General features: G+C 47.7%; 2 protein-coding genes and 1 long non-coding RNA gene across 3 annotated transcripts in view; all 3 read right to left on the bottom strand.

The window, feature by feature from the left end:
• Positions 1-6,402, bottom strand: part of LOC310712954 — a 29,720-nt gene extending 23,318 nt beyond the window's left edge. Inside the window, exons 1-2 of the long non-coding RNA XR_014529037.1 lie at positions 5,836-6,402; positions 4,539-5,063 (exon numbers count right to left, since the gene is read on the bottom strand). This is a non-coding gene — a long non-coding RNA (uncharacterized lncRNA). The remainder of the gene's footprint in view (positions 1-4,538; positions 5,064-5,835) is intronic.
• A 916-nt stretch (positions 6,403-7,318) lies between these two features.
• On the bottom strand, positions 7,319-18,422 carry LOC310712863 (uncharacterized protein). The gene is made up of 3 exons (XM_083516286.1): positions 17,889-18,422; positions 17,446-17,572; positions 7,319-10,246 (listed from the first exon to the last, which is right to left on the bottom strand). The coding sequence occupies exons 1-3, from the start codon at positions 17,961-17,963 to the stop codon at positions 9,174-9,176; spliced, it is 1,275 nt and encodes a 424-aa protein (XP_083372412.1). The 5' UTR covers positions 17,964-18,422; the 3' UTR covers positions 7,319-9,173.
• On the bottom strand, positions 18,324-20,808 carry LOC310710423 (zinc finger and SCAN domain-containing protein 31-like; the record flags this gene model as incomplete). Its single annotated transcript, XM_083511294.1, has 3 exons — positions 20,237-20,808; positions 19,558-19,639; positions 18,324-18,340 (listed from the first exon to the last, which is right to left on the bottom strand). Exons 1-3 carry the CDS (start codon positions 20,648-20,650, stop codon positions 18,324-18,326), a joined length of 513 nt encoding a protein of 170 aa, XP_083367420.1. The 5' UTR covers positions 20,651-20,808.
• Between the last annotated feature and the right edge of the window lie 529 nt (positions 20,809-21,337).

Here is a 21,337-nt window from a genome sequence, read left to right as displayed (position 1 = left end):
GGAGGAAGGAGCGGAACCACTGTGTGACAGTGCCCCCAGCTCCCAGCCCCTCAAGACGGTCCAGAAGGATGTTATGGTCGATGGTATCAAACGCCGCTGAGAGATCCAGCAGAACTAGGAAACAGCTCTCACCTTTGTCCCTAGCCCGCCGGAGATCATCAACCAGTGCGACCAAGGCAGTTTCAGTCCCATGGTGAGGCCTGAATCCCGACTGGAAGGGATCCAAATGGTCCGCTTCTTCCAGGCGTGCCTGGAGTTGTTCAGCAACCACTCGCTCAATCACCTTGCCCAAGAATGGAAGATTTGAGAATGGGCCATATTGGCAGCATCTAAAGATGGTTTTTTAAGAAGCGGTTTAATAACCGCCTCTTTCAGCGGGTCTGGGAAGGCTCCCTCACGGAGGGAAGCATTCACCACCCCACGAAGCCAATCGCCCAGTCCTTCCTGGCTAGCTTTTATAAGCCAGGATGGGCAAGGATCCAGGAGACAGGTGGTTGGCTTCACTTGTCCAAGCTGCCTGTCCACATCCTCGGAGGTAAACAATTGGAATTGATCCCACGCAATTTGACTAGACAGGACTCTAGCACTCTCCTGCCCCGGCCCTGCTCCCACGGTGGAGTCTACCTCTTCTCGAATCTGAGTGCCTTTATCTGAAAAAAACTTTGCAAAATCATTGCAGGAGATCATGTGGCCCGTACTGGGCCCCGATGTCGCAGGTGGCTCCGCTAAATTGTAAACCACCTGAAAAAGTCTCCTGCTGCTGTTTGACAGGCAGTGTGGTGTAGTGGTTAAGAGCGGTAGTCTCGTAATCTGGGGAACCGGGTTCGCGTTTCCGCTCCTGCACATGCAGCTGCTGGGTTGTTATGATATGAGTACTACGCAGCTGCGAACAAGCAGTTCGATGTTTACATCACATGATGGGTCTAAGCGTGGGACAGGATGTTCCAGGCGATTCTCAGGGTTATGTACTCTGTGCAATATGAGACCTTCCTGTTGTTTGTGTCCAGGAGGACTTTCTCAGTTGCTCGGAGAATTCTGAGTGAGCAGACATGTTTTTGTACAGTCAGGAATAAAACAGAGATGAAATAGACCACTTTCTGACTGTTTTCTTTCTCCTGCTGCTATGCAAGGGGGAAGGGGGTGTGCACCTTTCATCAGGGAGGTGTCGCCTATTCAGATCTCCCTGGTCTGCCAGGATGCCAGCCAGGGTAGGTTATCGGCAACAGGCCCCGACAAGCCTGGGAAGAGGAGCCAGCCTTTCCCGAGGGGGCCAGTTTCCAACATGGGTGACCTTGGGCTAGACACACTTCTTTGAAGTCTCTCAGCCCCACTCACCTCACAGAGTGTTTGTTGTGGGGGAGGAAGGGAAAGGAGAATGTTAGCCGCTTTGAGACTCCTTAAAGGAAGTGAAAGGCGGGATATCAAATCCAAACTCCTCTTCTTCTTTCTGCAGATGCAATAGAGGCGGCAAAGAAAGTCGTCTTCGCCGTTGCTATCGCCCCTTGGTAGGCTCAACGTAGAGCTCTAACCTGTGTCCGGTCAGATTCAGAATGGGTGATCCATCACCCCCGCTCTAGCCGTCTCAACAACTGTTTCATTGCCCTCAGATCCGTGGAAAACCATGGGGCTGTCCGGGCTCCATGCAATCGGAGAGGGCGCTTCGGAGCCAAACAGTCAATAGCCCTGGTTAACTCCACATTCCAGCGGGCCACCAGGGAATCAGCTGAAAGGCCATCAACATGGGGTAAAGCATCCCTTACCACTCTCTGGAAACCGTTTGGATCCATTAAGTGGCAGGGGCGGACCATCCAAATCAGTCCCACCTCCCTGCAGAGGGGAAGGGTCACAAAGAAGTCCAATTGCACCAGGAAGTGATCTGACCATGGCACTTCTTTGGTTTCGCTTTTACTTAGTGTCAGATCACCAACATCCATAGAGGTAAACACCAGGTCCAAGGCATGTCCGTGGCTATGGGTTATGCCAGACTTATTCAGGGACAGCCCCATGGAGGCCATGCTTTCCACGAAGTCCCGAGCGGCCCCTTGTAAGGTCGTGTTGGCATGGATGCTAAAATCCCCTAGGACAACCAAGCTAGGTGTCTCCAGGAGAACATCTGCCACAACCTGAAGCAGCTCAGGCAGGGAATCCTTGGTGCAGCGTAGGATATTCTCCTAGGTGCCCCAACCTGCCACTTCCCCTGAGCTTATTGCAGCCTGATGGCAACCACCAGGCGTGTGTGTCCTGCTTGTTGGCAAGTAAAGCAACACCCTCCCTGGTTGGGATGGAGGGTCTCGCCTCTGGAATGGAGGAAAGGACCATCCAGCCATGTAGCTGGTCAGGGGCCCAGGCCCCTCCTGAATCTTCTTCTGAGGGTCTCAGGATGGGTGATGAATTTCGGGGAATTGGATTGGCAGGCAGTGCCCCTCTGCATTTGTCCCTGCCCTGCCGCAGTGCATCATGGCACTCGGAAGCCACTCCTGAGAGGACCTGTTCTCCTCCCCAGCCTCCTTTTGATTCCATGGGCCTTTCAGAGTGGGACCTCCCTTTTCCCCACTGTCTCTCTAGGACACCTGGCTCACAACAAGGCCAGCTTGTCTTCCCAATGTCCCTGTGAGGAGAAAATGCTTGCCATTTCTGTTTAACACTGAGCAGTGCTTTGGAGTCCCAAGACTCTGTTTACATTCCTCACATTCCATACTGTTGGAAGTCTCATGGGAGACGGATGGGATGTTAGTGGTTTCCTGTTCCTTTGTTGTTCAGTTGCTCTCTGCTCTCACAGAGAGGGGATGTATTTTTCTGCCTGCGTAGCTAGATAATAAAACTCCTAGCAATGTAGCCCAAACCTCTCGTCTCTTCCCTGTGCTGGAAACTCTGCTGAATGGGGAATGTGCCTGGAGCCTTTGATGCCAAGGACATCCTGAAAGGATTTAGACCAGTCATGACGTGAAGGAGACATTGAAGGAATAGATCATAATTTGGGTCAGCGCTCCTCCTCCTCCTGTGCATCTGGCCAGAGCCATGGCTGCTTTCCTGAGGCCTTTCCTCTGCTTCTGCCCCCATGAAGGGGCCCTAATGGGAGGCTGTGGGGGCTGCAGACAGGCCAGCCCTTCAAGAGCAAAAGGGGGCCATCTTGGAGGGGGGGGGGTAGGCGTAATATTAAGCCTTACTGAGAGAGTCCGAAATCCCCCGATTCTCCTCCATGACTTCCTTATGGAGGGCTCTCTGGTCAGGATCCAGCAATGCCCAGTCCACGTCTGTGAAATGTAAGGCTACATCTTCAAAGCACACTGGACCCTAAAAGAAAAAGGTGAACTGTTACACTTTGTTTTTTTCTGCCTCTTAATTGATGTTCTGTATTAACTGGTTTTTTTCCCTGCACATTTTATGGATGCATATTTTGATGTGTTAATGGAATTACCGGTATTCATTGTATATTTTAATGAAGGGCATTAAGAAACTGGTGCTCTTCAAATCATTCTAATTCTGTGCACAAACATTACCATTTGCCACATGGAAGGATCCCTTCTTCTGTCCCTCTTGCCGGGTGGGGAGTGTTGGGATCCCAGAATGCTGTGTGAGATAGTAAGTCTGCAGGCTTGAGTCTGCTAGCTGATGCAACTGGCTGATGCAATCACCCTGCAATACTTTCAATGCAAATGCAGGGTCAGAATGATGTGGGTCAGAATAATGCGCTGTCAGTTGATTGGCTGTCCTTGGTTTGAAAGGGAAACCTGTCCAGCTGTAAAGGTGGTGGTGCAGAGGAGTGTGGTCAGAGAGAGAGAGAGTCTTCCTCTTTGCCTTAAGGTGCAGCCAGGTACTCCGTTTGACTGTATGAACCGCTCCTTTATTATAGCCTGTAGATATTTGTAGATATAGAGCTCACAATAAATATACTGCACTGAAGAACCTGGAACTCTAAGCATTTCTGCTAAAGCGCCGCAAAGATTTCGCGACAGGGAGGACCCTCCTGAAGCCCTATAGACATCTCCAAGGTGCGGAGGGGAATGAGAGGGGGAAAGCCCCATTGTGGGACTGATGGGGTGAATCCTGGCCACTCTTTGGTATGGGGTGTGAACTGCTCAGAAGCCTATTTGAGCCTTCAACCCTCCTTCCTGGGCGGTTCCTCCCACCATTCCTCTGTGTCCCCCAGTCCATGACATCCTCTCTCCCCACATGGCTCCTTCCTCCTACCTGCTCTGGGTCCACAGGGGCAGCTTCCCCTCCACCACCAAGAAAAGATGGACAAGCAGGTCTTGCTGGCCTCGTTCCGTCTCCTGCGAGAGAAGAAGGTAAGTGGGAAGCCAAGAGCGCATGCTTCACTCCGAAGGAAAACTACAGGTGCGCCTTCAAACAAGGAGGAGTTGCCATGTAAATATGAACGTTTGTACCCATTTCACATACTAGAGTGCAAAAACACATCTCCCTTTCTCTGGGCTCTTGGCCCCTGCGAATTCTCCAATAAGATGAAAAGAATTCACAGATTAGTTTCAAAATCCAGAAAATGTGATGAAACAGAGAAAGAACTCCTTCCTCCTTACCCAGAGGCCTCTCTCTGGAGTCCAAGGGAGTCTTCGCTGCCTCAGAGGAATCCGGACCCATTTCTGCTAACAGATCCTTCCCCTGAGAGAGCAACAAGGATTCAAGAGAGAGTGGGGAGAAGGATTAGAAAAGGAGCAGCAGACGCAAACAATTTAGGGCTATCCAATATCATTCCTCGGATGCTTTCCAAAAAAGGATGGGCAAATTAGTAGAGAATTGGGGGATACTCTCCCTCCTCTTCTAGAGTTGGCTGCAAACCTCTCGGGGTCCTTTGGCCTCCTGGGAGGAGAACTGCCTCAAATGCTGGCTCTGCACCTCTGAGCAGAGGGTGTCCTCCTGACCAGGGTTCTTCCTCACAGTGTTTTCCCAGATTCCCCCACTCCTCCCATGGTGAGTTGCAAGGCCTCTTCCTGCTTCAGGGCCAGCTGAGTCTTGCTCATCCATCTCTGTTCCCAAGAGATCGGAAGGAGTCCCTAGGTCTTCTGCCAAGTTCTGCCTGTCCTACTGAGAGGTGCCAGAGAATCCTGTAAAGCAAATGCATTCTTCTACTACCAGATTGATACACAGTCAGGAGAAATGTTCCCTGGGCCAGCATGGATGAGTCTGAATCACAGCCCAGACTCGGAGTTCAAGCACCATATTCCCTAATTCTGAAGACAGACTTCTGTCTTTGTTCTGAGGGCAACTCTCTCCCCCTTCAGAAGCATGGCTGCCTCCCACTGGGGGGCCTGGATCCATCGCTAGCCCTCTACTCCTCCCTGAATGGGCCTCATCCTCTTCTCAAGCCATCTCTTCCTCCTGTGGCAGGGAGTTCCATGGGCCTAACTGCGCACTGTGAGATGGAAGGGCTTTCTTTAGCACAGAGGCCAAGTTTTTATTTCTGCCTCCAGATGTTTCCATCTGGCTGCCACCTGGGCTAAGGAAAGTGGCTGATTCCTCAATCGCATCAGGGTTCCTTTGCAGGCCCTTTTCTTCCTGACTCAGTGACCCCTCCCCAAAGGAGCAAGAGAAGAGTTGCAGACCTCCTGTTACTTGCAGCCTCCCTGGCTTTGCAGAGAGAAGGGGGGCAGAACCTCTTAGCCCTGGCTTGGGGGTCCCCTTGCAGGAGCTGAGCAGAATCCCCACAGATCCCCATCATGACTCCCTGGCCCTCATGGCTGTTCTTCTGAGCCCTTGCAAAGCGGAGCTCGCCCTGCTCCCTTCTCTCTCTCTCAGGAGCCAGGGCCCCAGAGGGGTCTTCTTTGGGGGACCCTCCCCTGCAGCCCTGGGATCCCCCATCTCCCCAAAGCGACTCACCGGATCCCAGAAGGCGCCCCCAGGCAGCACTTGTGGAGCAGAGAGACAAAAGCCCGGATGAGGGCGGAGCTTGTGCTCTGGGGAGCCTCCTCCCTTTATTCCTCTCTAGGAAGCCAGCTTGGTGCCAGGGGGCGTGGCACAGGTGCAGAGCTACTCCATCGGGGGACTTTGGGGGCCTGGCGAGCTTCTCCCTCCGCGGGGAACAGATTTCTGTGCATCTCAAGAGCAACAAGAATGTATTCCTTCCCACCCTTTGCTTGAGAAGTAAAACTCTGCAAGGGTTTGGCTCCAGGGTCCCTTGAGAGAGAGTTGGTTCCGACTCTCTGAGCAAAGAGGAAGGAAAAGGGGGTCCTGTAAGGAGAGGATGAGGAGAAGACCCCCTTTTCTAGGGGTGGGGGAGAGGGATTGGGCTCCCAGGTCAAGAGAGCACCTTGTAAATTTTGTCCGCATTAAAATGAGGCAACTGGTATACCTGACAGTCTGTGATCTCCGTCGAGTTGCCTTGGTGTGTCAGACCACAGGGCCTGGGACTCTTGGGTCGGCCATCTGGTTCGAGGCGTCGGGCAGGGCAGGGCAGGCACAGCACACCAGGCGATGTGTCCCACTTTTCTGCATTGTCAGCATTCTGCGTTGGGAAATGGCAAGTCCTCTGTTCGTGGCTCTCCCCGCAAATTGCACAGTTCCTGTCTTCCAGACAAGGCTGTCATGGTGGGCGTGCAGCTTATGTGCGCTGCTGCACTCAGTGCAGGTCCTCCCGGTCAGATTCTGAGTCATCGGTGAGGTCCTCATGGTGGATCCTTGGTTGGGACGACATGTTTGACTGGAATCCTTGCGCTGACCTCTCAGCAGCTTCAGTTGCTAAAGCCTCCTCTAGGGCAGCCTGGAGCGCCAGGTCCTTCTTGGCGTAGAGGCGCCACTGCAGCTTCTCGTCCCTCAGGCCGCCCACGAGGCAGTCGCCAAGCATGTTCTCCAGCTCTGTGACGTTGCAGAGCCAGGCAGCCTGGCGGAGGGAGGTCACATACCTGGCTATGGTTTCTCCGGAGACCTGCCGCTTTGCCTAGAAGGCATTTCGACATGCTACCCCCGAGGGTTGTTGCGAGAAGTGCCCCTTCAGCCGTTCTATTATCGTGTCATAGGGAACGGTCGCAATATTTGTGGGAGCGAGGAGGGCTCGGGCGATCTTGAACGTTTCTTCTCCACAGATGCTGAAGAAGGTTGCCCTCTTCTTGGCTGTGTCTCATGCCGTCCTTTGCCTCCAGGAGGAACTGGAAGTGGGTGGCGTATCCTTCCCAGTCTGCTGAGGCTGGGCTGAATGGCATGAAGCGGTTGTCTGTCGCCATTCTGGGTCCTTGGGTCCTGGAGCTGTAGCCTGGATGCGCGGTGCGATGCTGTGTTGCCAGTGGCAGCTGTGTGCGTTGCGCGGCAGACAGCTCAGCAGGATCCCACCTTCATCACCAGTGAAATATATTCACAGTCCTGTAGAGATTTCATGCTCTTTATTGCAGTTTGTAAAACAGTGATTTAATTGCCCCCAAACCTCAGGCTTTTATATACATTATTTACACAATGAGTCCCATCTGATTGGCTGTTTCTGTTGGGATCCTGCCAGGGAGAGAGAGGCATCAGGCCTCCATGTCGTCTCCAGACAATCTCCGGTCTCCCATTGGAACAGCATCAGTCAATTAGCGACACGACCCTCAGACGCATGCATGACTTTCTCGCAGAGTTTCCACAACGGAAGATTCACCCAGGAGAGAATATTTACAGCTTTATGCAACATTGGTCAGAACAAAGGAAAAACATGACTGCTTGCATCCATGGCGAGGAAAACAGCCAGAACAAAAGCTATATACAAAACGGAAATGCCCAGTGAGCAGGAAGTTAGCAGGCATGTGACGCAAAACAGCCTGTTCCCTTTTTTAAGGAGGAACGGAAATATCCTAACAGATTCTGCTTCCCTCCTGGAGCCCGATTGGTCTTTTCCTGCAAGCCAATCAGTTGTTGCATTCTAGGAGCCTACTTGACAATTGTTCTAGGATCTAAGCTTAGTACATAACAATCTCCTTCCTCCGTGTCCCCAATTCTTAAATAGGCTTTATTTCAAAACAGGGTGGTGGGTAGAGAGGGCTTAGTCTTCCAAACAACCCTTTATCCATTAGTTAGTAGACAAGCTTCCCAGTGCAAGGAGAGGAAAGCACACCTCTGAGCCCAGCCTGGCCCCCCACCAAATGTTGCCCGCATGCCTTGAGGCCCCAAGATGAACGGAGGAAGGCCTGGGGGGCAGCTGCTGGCTGGGACTTTGATTTGGGCAGAGTGGAGGCACAAGGAGAGGGAGACAGGAAGACCGGCCAGGGGGTTTCACTGGGGGGATTTATTCACATTGGTTTTCTACCCAAAAGGCACCACCCCCGGCTGTGAGGAGAGTGGCGCCTCGTCCATGAATTCCTCTTCCACTCCCAGCCACTCTGCTCAAACTAAAAAAATCCTGCTCTCCTCCCTCCTCTCTGTCTCAGAAGCTGGGTTTTCTGTCTCATCTCAAGAACCGCCAAAGCGCCCGCAATTGCCTCTTATCTTCCATCCAAACCGTCCACATCAATCCTAAGCGTCTCCTGTTCTGATTTCCATTTTTTGTCTTCTTTTCCATGTTTTCAGACTTCTCCTCCCTTCCTTTCATGGAGACATCTAGTGCTTCTGTTTTCTTTGTCAGTGTCTCTACTTTAGTGGTCAAATTTGTCACCATTTAATGATTTTTATCAATTCGGGCTAATAGCTTCTCCAAAATTAACACAGGCCTGGTGTTAACTGTTTTTGAACTGCCATATTCAAAATTTCCCTCTCCCTTGTTCTCAAAGCAGCCTATTTTCCAGCACCACCTTATCAGTTTGTCAAGGTCACAGAATAACTCTTTCCCAAGAGATCCTGTTTCCTGCATTTTTCCAGCCCTCCCTCTTCCTTCCAGCCTGATCCCCAACACACATAAGATGTTTAACATAAAATCCAATTTCTTAAATTAAGATTCGAATTAAACAAATAAACCAAATAATTACTTTAAGAGAGGAACCATAAAAAAGAAAAAAAGAATGTGTCCAAGAGGACATAGCAATTTAGGTGTCCAGATAAGAGTGGTTGTCTTGCAGGAATCCAATTCTCTTTAAGTGGCTCAGAGTAGAAAAAATATTTTCCTTCAAAGAGAAACAAACTTGTCCAAACCTGTCTTGATCTTAGCTTTTTCAGCCAGTCCTTTTAAGAGCTCCAATTCTATTCTATAAAAGAACTTTAAAAATGAGATCAGACTTTCATAAATCCCTCCGATCACACTCTTGGCACTGAAATAGTTTCTACCCTGTGTGAATTCTCTGATGGGAAATGAGATTGTTGCTTTGACTGAAGCTCTTTCCACATTCCAGGCACTGATAGGGTTTCTCCCCTGTATGAATCCTTTGATGGGAAGTGAGTTGGGAGCTCTGACGGAAGCTCTTTCCACACTCCAAGCAGTGATAGGGTTTCTCCCCTGTATGAATCCTTTGATGGGAAGTGAGATGGGAACTCTGATTGAAGCTCTTTCCACATTCCACGCACTGATAGGGTTTTTCCCCTGTATGAATTCTACGATGGGAAGTGAGATCGTGGCTGTTACTGAAGCTCTTTCCACACTCCAAGCAGTGATATGGTTTCTCCCCTGTATGAATTCTACGATGGGAAGTGAGGCTTTCTTTCCAGGTGAAGCTCTTTCCACATTCCATGCACTGAAAGGGTTTCTCCCCTGTATGAATTCTTTGATGGGAGGTGAGAGAGGAGCTTTCAGTGAAGATCTTTCCACATTCCATGCACTGATAGGGTTTCTCCCCTGTATGAATCCTTTGATGGGAAGTGAGCTTCGCCTTCTGACTGAAGCTCTTTCCGCATTCCACGCACTGATAGGGTTTCTCCCCTTTGTGAATCCTTTGATGGTAAGTGAGATCTGAACAATTTCTGAATATCTTTCCACATTCCACGCACTGATAGGGTTTCTCCCCTGTATGAATTCTTTGATGGGAAGTGAGACTGGCACTCCGAGTGAAGCTCTTTCCACATTCCACACACTGATATGGTTTCTCCCCTGTATGAATTCTCTGGTGGGCAATGAGATAGCGTCTGTCAATGAAGCTCTTTCCACATTCCAAGCACTGATAGGGTTTCTCCCCTGTATGAATTCTACGATGGGAAGTGAGATCGTTGCTGTTACTGAAGCTCTTTCCACACTCCAAGCAGTGGTAGTGTTTCTTCTCAAGGGGATTTCTTTGATGGGAAGTGGAATGGGAGCTCTGACTGAAGCTCTCTCCACAGTCTGAATCCTGATATGGCTCCTCCACTGTGTGGATTTCGTTGTAGTCTCCCTTGTTCTTCATTTCCAATTCATCACCACCTGAAACTAAGAGGCAAACGGATTAGAGTCTCGGGAAGAAGTGCAGCCCCAAATTATGGAACAATGCTAATTAATGCTTGGGACAGGGGAAGAACTGAAGTGAGTTAGATGTTATGTTCCTTTTGTTTTGTAAAAATGTCTAGTTTTGTATAATAATAATAATAATAATAATAATAATAATAATAATAATAATAATAATTATTTATTATTTGTACCCCGCCCATCTGGCTGGGTTTCCCCAGCCACTCTGGGTGGCTTCCATAGAAACCAAAAATACAGTAAAATATCACAGATTAAAAACTTCCCTGAACAGGGCTGCCTTAAGATGTGTTCTAAATGTCAGGTAGTTATTTATCGCTTTGACATCTGATGGGAGCGTGTTCCATAGGGCGGGCACCACTACCGAGAAGGCCCTCTTCCTGGTTCCCTGTAGCTTTGCTTCTCGCAATGAGGGAACCGCCAAAAGGCCCTCTGCGCTAGACCTCAGCGTCCGGGCAGAACGATAGGAGTGGAGACGCTGCTTCAGGTATACTGGGCCGAGGCCGTTTAGGGCTTTAAAGGTCAACACCAGCACTTTGAATTGTGCTCGGAAACGTACTGGGAGCCAATGTAGATCTTTCAAGACCGGTGTTATGTGGTCTCGGCGGCCGCCCCCAGTCAACAGTCTAGCTGCCGCATTCTGGATTAGTTGTAGTTTCTGAGTCACCTTCAAAGGTAGCCCCACGTAGAGCGCATTGCAGTAGTCCAAGCGGGAGATAACTAGAGCATGCACCACTCTGGCGAGACAGTCTGCAGGCAGATAGGGTCTCAGCCTGCGTACCAGTTGGAGTTGGTAGACAGCTGCCCTGGATATTGAATTGACCTGCGCCTCCATGGACAGTTGTGAGTCCAAAATGACTCCAAGGCTGTGCACCTGGTCCTTCAGGGGCACAGTTACCCTATTCAGGACCAGGGAGTCCTCCACACCAGCCCGCCCCCTGTCCCCCAAAAACAGTACTTCTGTCTTGTCAGGATTCAACTTCAATCCATTAGCCGCCATCCATCCTCCAACCGCCTCTAGGCACTCACACAGGACCTTCACCGCCTTCACTGGTTCTGATTTGAAAGAGAGGTAGAGCTGGGTGTCATCCGCATACTGATGAACACCCAGCCCAAACCCCCTGATGATCTCTCCCAGCGGCTTCATATAGATGTTAAAAAGCATGGGGGAGAGGACGGAACCCTGAGGCACCCCACAAGTGAGGGCCAGGGGTCTGAACACGCATCCCCCCCCCACTTTCTGAACACGGCCCAGGAGGAAGGAGCAAAACCACTGTATAACAGTGCCCCAACTCCTCTAGACGGTCCAGAAGGATGTTATGGTCGATTGTATCAAAGGCCGCTGAGAGATCCCCATCCCTAATAGATTCTTCTTCATAAAACTCCAGTAAATATTGTCAAAGGCTTTCTCCGCGTCCACAAAAACCAAAACTGCTTTAGTATTAATTTTCACTTGTAGCTTTTCTAAGATGTTAATTATATTCCTCGTATTATCAGACAAATGCCTGCCCGGGAGAAAGCCCGCTTGGTCTTTATGAATTTCTTCTGCTAACACCTTTTTTAGTCTTTTAGCCAAAATATCTGCAAAAATTTTGTAATCCACATTAAGGAGTGATATGGGGCGGTAATTTTTAAGTTGCGTCTTTTCAGACTCTGATTTTGGTATGAGTGTAATATAAGTGTAATGGGTATGAGTTACTCGTGCGTAAACTGCTGCCTCTCTAGGCTTAGTTGCCTTGGTTAAACCGTTCTGACTGCACAGCCCATCTCCGTGTGGCTGTCTCAGTCGCTGGCAGAATCTGTCTGTGGGCGTTTCTTAAACCTTTTCCAGCATAAAAGCTGTCTGACTCCCAGTCGCCGCCTTCTCTCACTGCGCGGGAGTCTTCTGCGCAGGGAGGGCGTGGGTAGTGGAGGGCCTGTGCTCTCCTCACTAATCTCCAGAGAAGAATCCCGGAGCTCTCCCTCCGCTTCCCCCATTTGCCACCCTTTATCCCTGGTGTTGCACTGATTTCCTTCCTCCTCTACCGAGCTGCTTCTCCCCCTGGTGCTGGGTCCTTTGCCCGCAGAATCTGGGAGCCTCCCCTTCGCCTCTCGCTCTGATGTCAGTTCCCTGACAATAAGCTTCTTTCCACGATTCAGGTGCCCTTTTCCCTTCCAATATTTCATTGCAGACCATTAACCATTCTTTCAAAGTTCTATAGTATCTAGAAGTCGGTCCATCCGGTCCTGGAGATTTACCTAGTTGCATATTCTGAATGGCCCCTTCTACTTCCTGATCCGTTATTTTGTAATCCAACATTAATTTGTTTTCTTGGGAAATTTTTTGAACTCCATTTATTTTCAAGAATTTATCAATGTCCATTTCGCTCTGCTTTTCTTGTGTATATAATTGTTTAAAATACCTCTGGAAGCACCTTCTAATTTCAACTGGATTCTGTATATTTTTTTCTTCCACTTCCAGATACGTAATAGTATTTAATTTTTGTCTTTTCTTCAATTGCCAAGCCAGCAATTTCCCACACTTATTTGCCGATTCAAATGTCTTTTGTCTCATCTGTTTAATCTTCCATTCTATTTCCTGGTTCATCAATTTCATATATTGTACTTGATAAAACTTTATTTCTTTTAAGATCTCCTGGGACTTTGGTTTCACCCTCAATTTCTTCTCCCCTTCATTTTTTCCAGAATTTTGTTTTTTTGTGTGTGTGTCTTTTCTTCTTAATTGCATTCTGTTGTATCAAAAAACCTCTCATTACGGCTTTACTTGCGTCCCAGATTACTCTTTTTTCCACTGAAGTATTCATATTTATCTCAAAATAATCTTTCAAAGTTTTTTGGGCCTTTTTAATAAATTCATCATTCCTGAACAAAGAGTCATTCATCCTCCATCTGAAGGAACCAGTTGGCATTAATTTCATTTCCATCTTCACCGCATTGTGGTCAGAGCTAGTTTTTGGGCAAATTTCAGCCTTGCTGATCTTTGGAGCCAGTCCTCTAGTTACCCAGATTTGGTCGATTCTTGTCCATGTCATTTTTGCCTCCGAGAAGAAAGTTCCCTCTCTTCCCAGAGGGTTCTTCATTCTCCAAACGTCAATCAAGTCCAAGTTATCAGTCATATCAAAAAATGTTTTTGGTAGTCTTCCATCCTTGGTAATTGTTTGTCTTTGTGCCTTATCCATATTTGTAGATACGACACCATTCATGTCTCCCATCAGAATCATGTTATAATCCATATAGTCCATCAAGATTTCATGTAGCTTTTTGAAGAATTCCGATTTCCCTTCATTTGGTGCATAGATACCTATCACCAAATATCTATCTCCTTGTAATTGAATTTCAATTGCTACCAGTCTTCCTTGTTCATCTTTGAAGATAAATTTGGGTGATAGGTTCTCCTTTGCATAGAGTACCACTCCTCTTTTTTTGACTTTATCTGATGAAATAAATTCTTGGCCTAATTTCTTGTTACTTAATAATTTCCTGTGTAGTCTTGTCACATGCATTTCTTGTAAACAAATTAAGTCCAGTTGTTTTTTTCAATAAATGAAACATTCGTCGCCTTTTCTCTGAAATGTTGAGGCCATGGACATTCCAACTCAGGGCCTGCAGCATCATCCTGTGGCTACTTTGGTGCCCCCCCAACTGCCCCCAGCTCTTGTTCCTCTTCTGTTGATAGTAACGTTAACTCCTTGGTGGGGGGGTCCAATCCAAAAGACAATGATGAAATGTCCAAAGTATCCAAACTATCTTTTTTTGGTGATGCTCTCTTCCGTACTCTTTGCTCCAATCCTCTGTCTGGTGACCCTCTTTCCGGTGATGTTGGCTCTTTTCCGATTCCCTTCTGTAGATCTTCTTCATAATTGTGCAAGAACTTTATTTTATCCTCCAATGATCTTATCTTTATTTTTCTTCCTTTAAAGCTGAAAGATAGGCCTTGAGGGAATTCCCACCGAAAGTTGATTCTGTTCCTTCTCAACAGTTCAACCAAATCTCTATAATTGAATCTCAAATCTAAGAGATATTTAGGTATATCTTTAAATATCTCCACTCTAAATTTGTGAATTGTCAAGGCCTCCTCGTAGTGCCAACTCAAAATTTTGTCTCTCTCTTCCTTCGATCTGAGTGTAATCAAACAGTCTCTTATTCTATTCTTCTCCTTTTTCCCACCTCTTCCCAATCTGAAGGCTCTCACAATTTTAAACTCCTCTTTTTGTAGGTCCCGTTTCCAAAAGGTTGCGAATTCCTCTGTAAGAAAGTCTATCAAGGAGTCTTTTTCTAGTTCACATAGCACTTCTTTTGTTTCACTTTTACTTAAGTGTCAGATCACCCACGTCACTAGAGGTGAACACCAGGTCTAAGGCATGTCCATGACTATGAGTTGGGCCAAAGTTATTCAGGGACAGCCCCATGGTGGCCATGCTTTCCACGAAGTCCCGAGCGGCCCCTTGTAAGGTTGTGTCGGCATGGATGTTAAAATCCCCTAAGACAACCAAACTAGGTGTCTCCAGGAGAAAATCCGCCACGACCTGAAGCAGCTCGGTCAGGGAATCCTTGGTGCAGCGGGGAGGTCGGTACACCAAAAGGAATCCTGTACTGCCCCTATTGCCTAACTTCCAGAACATGCACTCAGAGAACTGGATCTTCCCAGTAGGACGCCTGGTGCAAGCTAGTGACTTCCTAAAAATCACTGCAACCCCCCCTCCCCGCCCACATGACCTGGGTTGCTGTGCGTAAGAGAAACCTGGTGGGCAAGCAGCGGCAAGGACAGGCCCATCTGCTTCCTCCAACCAGGTCTCTGTCACACATGCCAGGTCAAATTCTCCATCCACAATCAAGTCGTGGATGGCAGTGGTCTTATGAATCATTGACCTGGCATTGCACAGCAACACTTTCAGGTCATGTGGGTTTCCCCTGTTGATTCCAGTATCCATCCGGTCAAGGCCAGACCCGGAGGCAGGGATAGTCTTCAAACAACGACTAAACCTGCCTCCTCGGTAATGACATGGTCTGGTCTTAGCGTAACTCCGCCTCCTGCCCATGATCACCGAGATTGGAGGTCCCAGTGCTTCCCCCCCTGTGGAACTTGTCCCAGCCATCGTGTTGGCTGGGGAGCCACTCCCAGGCAGCCCTGATCCCGCCCCTTAAAAACAAAACACAAACTATACAGAACCAATAAAACAACAGAAAACCAAAAGGAACAGAACAATTATACTAAAATTAATCCCCAACCAACTATCCATCCCACCCACCCACCCCCAACAAAGGAAAAAAGGAAAAAAAGGAATAAAAATTTAAATTGCCACCGACTGCTTGAGGACATTTTAAAGCACATTAACCACCTGGAACAGGGAAGCAATGGCAGAACACTTCCCACACTTCCCCAAAAGTTTGTTCCAAATAAGTGCCTGGGCCACGCCCCCTGGGCCAGTTGGAGAAGGCCCTGGAAGGGAGCAGGCCCTGCAGTCCTCACCCAGCCCTTTATTTATATCCCACCCTCCCCAGCCGAAGCTGGGCTCAGGGCGGCTAACAACAATCAAGTTGAATATTATGCTTTCTCTCGCTCTAGTTTTTAAAAGTACAGCTTAACCTGGTAACGTCATTTTGCTCAAATTTAAATATGGATCTGTACTATCTTCATAAATAAAATGTGCTTTCATTATTATTTTAAAGGTGGCCAAAGCGGGAAAGTTCCCTGTTCAAAATTAAGATATACAGGGGTACCTCGGGTTACATACACTTCAGGTTACAGACTCTGCTAACCCAGAAATAATGCTTCAGTTTAAGAACTTTGCTTCAGGACAAGAACAGAAATCATGCCCCGGCGGCACAGTGAAAGGACCTCCGGAACGAATTAAGTTCTTAACCCGAGGTACAACTGTATTTAATATGCTACGTTGTTCAATATGCAGTAATAAATCTAAACAAATTGTAAGAGCTTGAGAAATATTTGGGAACATTGACTCTGGACTGACTTGGTCATAGTCAGCTACCTTGTGGTAGGGGAATGAACTTCTGTGTGCTGAAAAACACATTTTGTATATTGAACAAATGTGTGTAGCAGCTGCCAAATTTAAATTTCTTTAGTGGCTAAAAATTTAATGATGATGTGCATCACCTTAAACCAATTTGGATGTTTTCTTAAATTCTCAACATCACAGAATGCAGCAGAAACTTGTCATATCAGTATTATTATTATTATTATTATTATTATTATTATTATTATTATTCAAGTTTCCTTACACTGGTATCTCAGGTTACATACATATCTCAGGTTACATCCGCTAACCTAGAAATAGTACCTCAGGTTAAGAACTTTGCTCACGATGAGAACAGAAATCGTGCTCTGGCAGTGCAGCGGCAGCAGGAGGCCCCATTAGCTAAAGTGGCGCTTCAGGTTAAGAACAGTTTCAGGTTAAGAAGGGACCTCCGGAACGAATTAAGTTCTTAACCCGAAGTACCACTGTACTTAAATGTTACATTATTGTGAGAAGCTACAGGGGACGAGGCAGGGGGCCTTCTCGATAGGGGCACCCACCCTGTGGAACGCCCCCCCCCATCAGATGTCAAGGAAATAACTATGCAACTTTTAGAGGACTTCTGAAGGCACTTCTGTATTGGGAAGTTTTTGTTGTTTGATGTTGTTTTTTCTTCTATTTGTTGGAAGTTGCCGAGAGTGGCTGGGGCAACCCAGTCAGATGGGCAGGGTAAAAATAATAAAATTATCATTATTGTTACTACAGGGTTCACTGCCTGAGATTCAAAAAGCCTGGCTCTGTTTTGGGATGGAGTTTGTTTGGTTCAGTCGTGGAATCTGTGCCATCTCCAATGTCAAGCGACTCTTTGGTCAACCAGAGAGAGACAGAAGCAAGAACAAAAGCAGGAAACTTGACTGAAGCTACTTCAACACCTCAAATCACTCTGAATCCTACATTTAAGCAGGCCTGGGCAGTTCAGACAGCCTGATCATGGTTTTAAACGGCAGAACTGGAGGAAGAATATTCACAGGGAAAACAATCAATAGCCATCCATCCAAGGTTTGCTGTGGGAGTGTTAACATCCCAGGTGCTGTGGGTGGCGCTGTTGAGCCCCATTGAAATATCAGAGGTTCGTCACATAGAGAGATGTCTTGAATTACAAAACAAATAGGATCCAATAGGGAGCCTTACCGAGAAAGTCCAAGATCCCACGATTCTCCTCCATGACTTCCTTATGGAGAGCTCTCTGGTCAGGATCCAGCAACGCCCACTCCTCATCTGTGAAATGGACAGCCACATCTTCAAAGCACACTGGACCCTAACAGAACAGGAAAAAGGCTGTCCTCTTAGAGAACATTCACTTGGCTCTGTTGTTTTCTACAGCGGCCAGACCCTTCTCTGCCTTCTTCATCCCTCTCTCCTGCTGCAGCTTCTGCCTCGGAGTCTGGGCTGCTCTCTGCCACAGACTCCCTCTGCTCCCTGAGCCCTCTTCCCTCTCCAGCTTCAGACCCCTCCTCCTCCTCCTCCCAGTCGGCTCCCTCTTCTCTGGCTCCTCCCACCATTCCTCTGCATCCAACTGTGTCCAGCCAGTCTGCATCCAAGCAGTCCTTCCCCACAAGGCTCCTTCCCCCTACCTGATCTGGGTCCACAGCTGCTGCCTCCCCTCCACCACCATGAAAAGATGAAGGAGCAGGTCTTGGTGGCATCATTCCGTCACCTGGGAGAGAAAATGTAAGTGGGAAACTGTAAGTGCATCTCTACGTACAGATGGGGCTTGTCCAAGTCTCCCCTGCTAGCTTCCAGTTCCGCTCTGCCTTAATGGAGGCAGTGGGAGATCGTTGGCAAAGGAAAAACAAGGATGACTGAGGGTAATTCTCCTTGCAAGTTTCCCCCAGGGACAGGGGGGAATGGGCTTCACTCCCAGTTTGTCTCGGTACCAGGTTCCGGCTCCGGCATGGATTGCGAGAGGCAGGGAGGCGCTGAGTGCAAAAGCCCTTGGCCTGCCGAAAACCCTCCTTCGCTGCCATTAAGAAGCAGAAGTTCTCCTGTCAATCAGAGCTCAATTTGGACTAATGTACAGGCGTTCCTGGAAGAGATGAGATCATAAACTGTGGAATTGAACCAGCTGCAAGGTCTTTAAGGTTTGAATTTGGGAATAAACTTCATTTGCTGCAAAAGACAGTGAGTGGGGGGAGGGGAGCCTATGGCTTCTTTATATCAAGTTTTCTTCTCTGCATTTATGATTTGGCAGCCCGTCATTGAATACTGGTTGAAAATATCTATGTACAGGTGAGCAGGGATGAAACTGGACTGCAGATATGGAATATAACATCAAATGGAACTGTGTGTGTAAAAACAAAAAGGAAAAAGGGAGGGAAGCTCTATTTTGCAAAATGTTTACGATGGAAAATTAGAGGTGACTCTTCCCCATCCTTTATTATATACAGACTGAACTGATTAATGCTAAAAGGACTTGGAATTTAATCTAATTGGATAAATGCGCATTTATCTTAGGCCAGACAGAGAGATGTAAGGAGGTTCATTACTGAGTCATTTGCAATTCTGACAGATCCCTCTCTTTCCCAGGTGTAGAAGAAAAATGGCAAAAACTGATTATTTATTGGGATGGTGTGATTTTTGCAGCTGCTGTTAAAGTTGCCAAACAACGAAGCACAGGACAGAGTGATGGAGAATTTCTGAAACCACAATGGGATATTAGCTCCGCCCAAGGAATGATGGAGAACAGCAACAACCAGGAAAAGATAGAAAGAACATTTTACAAGGACAGGAAGAAACATCACGAACAGAAAGATTGCCACACACAGGAAGAGTAAGGAGTGCCTCACTTGTAGTTTTATATATTATTTGATGTTTCCATACGAATGGAAGTCATTAATACTGCAGTTGTTGTATAAAGGATTGTTATCTTGATAGGAGTGTAATTGAAATTAATAAGATTTTGGAATGGAGAAATCAAGAAAATCATCAAACCATCGGTTTTAGCATGCGGGGGGCCGCCTATATTATATAATTTTGTATAGGATTGGTATTAGTAATTGTATTGTAATTTCACATTGTTATAGGGAGGCTATTATTGGACTGTAATCGTAAACTAATCCAATTACTATCATAAACGTCTCCCCTGCTGAGTACATTTGTACATTTGTACCCATATCATATAATAGTTGTGCAAAAATACATCTCCCCCCCCCCCGAGCTCTGAGCTCCAGGTGTCTTCACAGATTAGTTTCAAAACCAAGAGAATGTGACAAAACGGGGGAGAAAACACTCCTTCCTCCTTACCCAGAGGCCTCACTCTGGCGTCCAGCGGAGTCTTCTCTGCCTCAGAAGAATCAAGACCCCTTTCTGCCAAAAGATCCTTCCTCTGAAAGAGCAACAAGGATTCAAAACAGAGAATGGGGAGAAGGGTTAGAGAAGGAATGGCAGAGGCAAGCGCTTTCGGGGGACAGAGGTGAAAGCTGCTTCCTGCTTCTGCTAGACTGGTGTCTGGGGTTGGCTGCCAGGACCATGAAACATTGGTCCTCAAGGATCTTCACTGGCTCCCAGAACGTTTCCCAGCACAATTCAAAGCCCTAAACGGCCTCAAAGGCCCAGTATACCCAAAGGAGCGTCTCCATGAACTGAGGTCCAGTTCCGAGGGTCTTCTGCTGATTCCCTCACTGTGATAAGTGAAGTTACAGGGAATCAGGCAGAAGACCTTCTCCACAGTGGCCCCCACCCTGGGGAATGCCCTCCCATCAGGTGATAAGGAGATAAAAAACTGCATAACTTTTAGAAGACATCTGATGTCTTCTTATGCATTATATGTGCTGGAAGGCACCCAGCCACATGAGTGTCAATAATAATAATAATAATAATAATATGCTTTCCAAAAAAGGATGGGCCACTAGGAAATGATTTGGGAATACTCTCCCTCCTCTTAGGAGCCCCTTGGGAGTATCCAGAGGAAAGTCTCTCTCACCTGCTGCTCTGCCTGCTTTTTCTCCTCTGCCTGACTCAGGAGGAAACCTTCGGCCAGGGCCACCGCCTGGGAACTGGTCTCCGCTCCGCATTCCCTCACCCAGATCTCCATCTCCAGAGGAAGGACAGCCAGGAACTGCTCCAAGATCACCAGGTCCAACATCTGAGCTTTCGTGTGCCTTTCTGGCTTCAGCCATCGACAGCAAAGGTGGTAGAGTCGGCTGCAAACCTCTCGGGGTCCTTTGGCCTCCTGGCAGCAGAACTGCCTGAGCTGCTGGCTCTGCACCTCTGAGCAAAGGGTGTCCTCCTCACCCAGTTCCTTCTTCACAGAGTTTTCCCAGAATTCCCCACTGCTCCCCGTTTCCATGGCATGGCCTCTTCCTGCTTCAGGGCCAGCTGAGTCTTGCTCATCCATCTCTGTTCTCAGGACACCTCCAGGAGATCGGAAGGAGCCCCTTGGTCCTCTGCCAAGTTCTACTGCGAGGTGCAGAAAATCGTATGAATCAAACACATTCTTCTATTGTAAGATCAAAGCACAGCCAAGAGAAGAAGAATGTTTCCTGAGGAAGCATGGATGAGTCTTCCTAGGAACCATGGCTGGATTGCCACCGTCCCTGTTGTTGTTTAGTGGTGTCCGCCTCTTTGTGACCCCTGGACCAGAGCACGCCAGGCCCTCCTGTCATTCACTGCCTCCCGCAGTTTAGTCAAACAAATAAAGAATTAGGGAGGGGAAATGCCTGACATACAGAGATTTATGAATAGAGAGAGAAGCTAAAGCGTTTGCAAGAAGGACGGTTTGTAAGCAGAGGTATTCCAGTCCTTCTCCTTCGTGGTCTTTCCCTCCTAATATACTTGTCCCTCATAATAATGTCCCTCTTAATATCCTTCTCCCTCATAATAATGTCCCTCTTAATATACTTGTCCCTCATAATAATGTCCCTCTTAATATCCTTCTCCCTCATAATAATGTCCCTCTTAATATATTTCTCCCTCATAATTATGTCCCTCTTAATATACTTCTCATAATAATGTCCCTCTTAATATACTTTTCTCTCATAATAATGTCCCTCTTAATATACTTCTCCGTCATAATTATGTCCGT

The sequence above is a fragment of the Podarcis liolepis genome (genome assembly GCF_965112155.1).
Source record: "Podarcis liolepis genome assembly, chromosome: 7".
Lineage (NCBI taxonomy): Eukaryota > Metazoa > Chordata > Lepidosauria > Squamata > Lacertidae > Podarcis > Podarcis liolepis.
Note: the sequence above shows the minus strand (reverse complement) of the source record. Positions and strands in the feature narration are given on the sequence as shown.